General features: G+C 39.9%; 1 protein-coding gene across 1 annotated transcript; it reads left to right on the top strand.

The window, feature by feature from the left end:
• Positions 1 to 348: 348 nt before the first annotated feature.
• Positions 349 to 879, top strand: LOC133791883 (uncharacterized). Its single transcript, XM_062229791.1, has one exon. The coding sequence runs from the start codon at positions 349 to 351 to the stop codon at positions 877 to 879; it is 531 nt and encodes a 176-aa protein (XP_062085775.1).
• Positions 880 to 4,364: the final 3,485 nt, after the last annotated feature.

The raw sequence follows: 4,364 nt of genomic DNA, 5'->3' as shown, positions 1-4,364 counted from the left end.
CTTTATGTGCAGGAAATTGTGAGACTTCATGGAGTACCGAAGTCAATCGTTTTGGATAGGGACCCAAAATTCAAGTGTAAGTTATGGGAATGATTACAGAAATCGATGGGTACCAAGTTGAAATTCACTACAACATTCCACCCTCAGACATATGGGTAGATAGAAAGAATAATACAAATTATGGAAGACATGCTTAGAGCGTGTTTGTTGGATTTCAATGGATCATGAAGCAAGTACCTTCCATTGATAGAGTTCTTGTATAATAATAGTTATCAGTCGACTATTGGGGTAGCACCATACGAGATGCTCTATTGAAGGAAATGTAGATCGCCGATTCATTAGGATGAGATGGTCGAAAGTAAGTATTTAGGTCCGGAGGCAGTACAAGAAGAGAATGAAGCTATTTCCAAGACAAGAGCTTGCATGATTGCCTCACAAGATCGACAAAAGAGCTATGCTGATCCTAAGTGTAAGCACATTGAATTCCAAGTGGGAAATCATGTATTCCTTCATGTTTTGCTTATGAAAGGAATTAAGAGATTTGGAAGGAAAGGAAAGTTAAGTCCTCAATTTGTTGGACCATTCGAGATTTTAGAGAGAATTGGGGAAGTGGCTTATAGGTTAGCCATGCCTCTAGAGCTAGCAGGAGTGCATAATGTCTTCAATGTGTCAATGTTACGAAAGTATGTCTCGGATCTGTCTCACATTCTTAGGTATGAGGCATTGGATATGCAACCTGACCTATCAAATGAAGAAAAGCCAATAATGATTCTTGATAAGAAGGAAAAAGTATTACGGAAGAAGACGATTGAGTTAGTCAAGGTTCTTTGGAAAACGACTCTACAGAAGATGCAACGTGGGAATTGGAATCAGATATGATGGAGCAATACCCAGAGTTGTTCAGGTAAATTTTGAGGACGAAATTCTTTTTAGGAGGGGATAGTTGTAATATCTGCTTCTACTAGTAAGGGTATTATGGTAAATTGTATGTTTGTATGTGTTTAATTATATGAACTATGATATGCATGAATTATGGTGTATGTTTATTTTATTTTTTCTGTCAAGCAATCCATGCAATTGTTTCTTCAAGTATTAGGGGGCAAATGGAAATAATAGTTATGATATGGGGGTAATAAGCTTTTGTGGTAGAAAGTCTAATTAAGGCAAAACAATACTATTAGCAAGTAAAAGACAAGTATGGGTTTTGGAGGTCATGTTAGAAATGTAAAGGTTGGGGATAGTAATGTAATTTTGTTTTTATACGATTAAAATCAGATTAAATAAATAAATAATAAATAGAACAGGTTTAGATGTTGTACGAATTCTTCCAACATCTTGTTTTGCGATATACGAAAGGAAAATAGACCAAGAAAAATTCTCTCGTTCTTGATCTGAGTCTTGAAGCCCAAGGATTTGGAGGAGATCATCGATCTGGGTTACTGAAGGGCTAGGAGATCTCATAAAGAGCAAGGATCTAAGTTTTATGGCTAGTGTTGACCTTGATTTTGGCCAACTGACACGGAGTCTATTATGCTTGATTTGGACAAACACGTTGGAAAGAATATGATGACGAAACAATAAAGAACACAAGAGTTTATAGTGGTTCGGCCCCAGAATCTGGTAATAACCTACGTCCACTTGAATTGTTATTGATATAGGATTCAAAGGAGTGATCAAAGAACTAGGGTTCAATGAGTTTCACAAACCTCTGAAGAACAAGACAATATATCAAATAGAATAACTCTAATCTCAAGTGATCAGAAAGCAAAAAAGAAGAAGCCCCCCTTCCCCTGAGCTCTCTTTCTCTATTTATAGGCTCAAGGAGGATTTACATTAATTTGTTACAGATATTATTTCCTAAATAATCGGATACTCAAGAAATCATGGGAGATAATTTCGGATACTATCATAACTGCATAAGATCTTCTCCGCGTATAGCATGTGTACGACCAGGCTAGTCGTATGAAGAGATCAAATGTCGTGACAATAGATGTCTTCCTGGTCGATAGTCAAGCACGAATTCTGCCAGATGTTAGCCATGTGTACTAAATGTTTTCCATGTCATCTGTAACGCCCTGGTTACCCCAGAATAGTTACGGTGAACGGTGGACCGGAAATTTGACTCGCTACCCGAGTCCTTTGGTAAAAAACGTGCTCTAAGTGTAATTAACAGGCTAAGGTATAAAACTAATAAAAAGGAAATGGATATTTTCATTACAAACTGCTCTGCAGAGCCAATCAAAACATTTACAAGATGTTCTCAGTACAAAAATGGTCATTACTGTTTTAAATTTACAATCCCGCCGACCTAAGCGGCAAAAATATCGGCAAAAATAGGGTAAACCCCCTAGTTCCTCTGAGAACTCCTTGGTCGTGGTGGTCAAGCGGCCGCATATGTACACATCACCACCTAAGCTCTCCACTCAAGGCTAGGTGAGCTTTTCTTTTCCTTTACCTGCACCACATAGCACCCATGAGCCAAAGCCCAGCAAGAAAACATAGCATTATATGTAAACATTATCAAATGATTATCATTATAATCACACTGAGCATAAAGCTTTCAAACAAATGAGTGAACATCACATGAGGTCCTGATAAACCATACTGAGTGATTGACAAGTAAGTCATTAACTCAAATGGAAGAGTGGCTGCTAGGTAAGCCACTAGCCTTCAACAGGTTCTGATAAACCATACTGAGTGACTGACAAGCAAGTCACTAATTCAAGTGGGAGAGTGGCTGCTAGGTAAGCCACTAGCCTCCAAGCGCTTATTTCATTCATCGACCCTCGAGGTTGGTCTGGCATTAATGCTCTTTGAGTCATTCAATGCTGATAGTCGATTAGATCTAATCTTTGTCGGCTTGCGTTAACACGCTACGGCCGTTCTGACTAATGAGTCAGCGCAACGTGACCTGTTCCCAGTACCACTACCGAACCTGACTAATAAGTCACAGCTTCACAGTTGATACTAGCACCTTTGCCAAATCTGACTAATGAGTCAGTACCATGCACAAGTGAGCAACATATGCTAAGCATTCTATATTCAATCCATGTCCATATTCATACAATCAACATGCCTCATCAATATCCATGCATGTCACACTTGGGGTGCAGTTTTCTTACCTCTGGTTCGAGCTAGAATGAATAAAAGAACGACCCCTGAGAACGATCAACCTTTTGGTCTTTTAGCGGTTACCTGGTCATAACCAATTATGGGATTCCATCAATAAAATGAATAATAAAATGTTCCCAAACCAAAACCTAACCTCTGGGACATCAAACACTACTCAACCGGGTAGTAGGTTCAACCCCGAGACCTTAGGCTTGAATCCCCATGCTAGAAACTCCATTCTGGCCAAAATTTCCCTAAGGGCCGCGGCTTACCCTAGCTACGCCGTGGTGCGCCCCTCAGACAGAGACAACCCTCTCTGCCAAGTGCCAAGGGCTGCGGCGCACCACAGCCATGCCGCAGCGCCCAGCCCAGACCAGCCAAAAAGGTTGCACGCACCAACAATCCTCCCCTGCGTTTTTCCTCTGAAACCAGCCCTTCAAACCAACCCAAAACCTCCTCCAAACACTCAATTTAACCTCTAAACATCACCCATAACTCACCCTCATCAAAATCTAAGCTAAACTTCAATCAAAACCTCTTCAAATCCAAACTTTCAACAAGAATCCATAAGCTGAAAAACCAAAAGGAAAACAGAGCACAACCAGAAACCAATGACTAAAACTCACCTCAAATCCAGATTTGAACCTTCTTCAATGACTGAACCAAGTCCACAAACCCAGCCCTTGGATTTCCTAGCTTGAAACCCCACTTCGAGCTCAAAAACACCAAAGAGGAAATGGATGTACGGGAAGGAGAAAGAGAAACCCTGTTTTTGCTCTGTTTTTTCTACAGCCATCCAAAGCCATATAAATCCAAACTCAAATGACTAAAATACCCCTAGGTTTTTTAAGGCTTCTAAAACAATTTCAAGGGTAAAATTGGTACTTTCCACCTATCCCGTTAATCATAATTAAAGTTTCCCAATTCCTGCTAATCTCAATATTCTCAAACACCAATAATTCACATCCCAATACCCTTTAATGCACGGTAACACTCTAATCATTAAAAACACCCCGAGACTCACCCCGAGCCCCGAGCTTAAGCCTGTTATGACCAAACCGATAATTAACATACCATGATCGTCTCATGCCGAATGGCTCGAACAAACCCACATCATAACGTGGTCTTAAAATATATCACCAACATGCATCCAAATAAACAATTTACCCACAACGGGCCAAATTACCATCACACCCCTGTAGTTAAAAAAAATATGGACTCACATGCATGCATTTCACATCATATTATAATAT

Source organism: Humulus lupulus, chromosome 7 (genome assembly GCF_963169125.1).
Source record: "Humulus lupulus chromosome 7, drHumLupu1.1, whole genome shotgun sequence".
Classification (NCBI taxonomy): domain Eukaryota; kingdom Viridiplantae; phylum Streptophyta; class Magnoliopsida; order Rosales; family Cannabaceae; genus Humulus; species Humulus lupulus.
The sequence above is the reverse complement of the archived record's forward strand: the minus strand, read 5'-3'. Positions and strand labels throughout refer to the sequence as shown.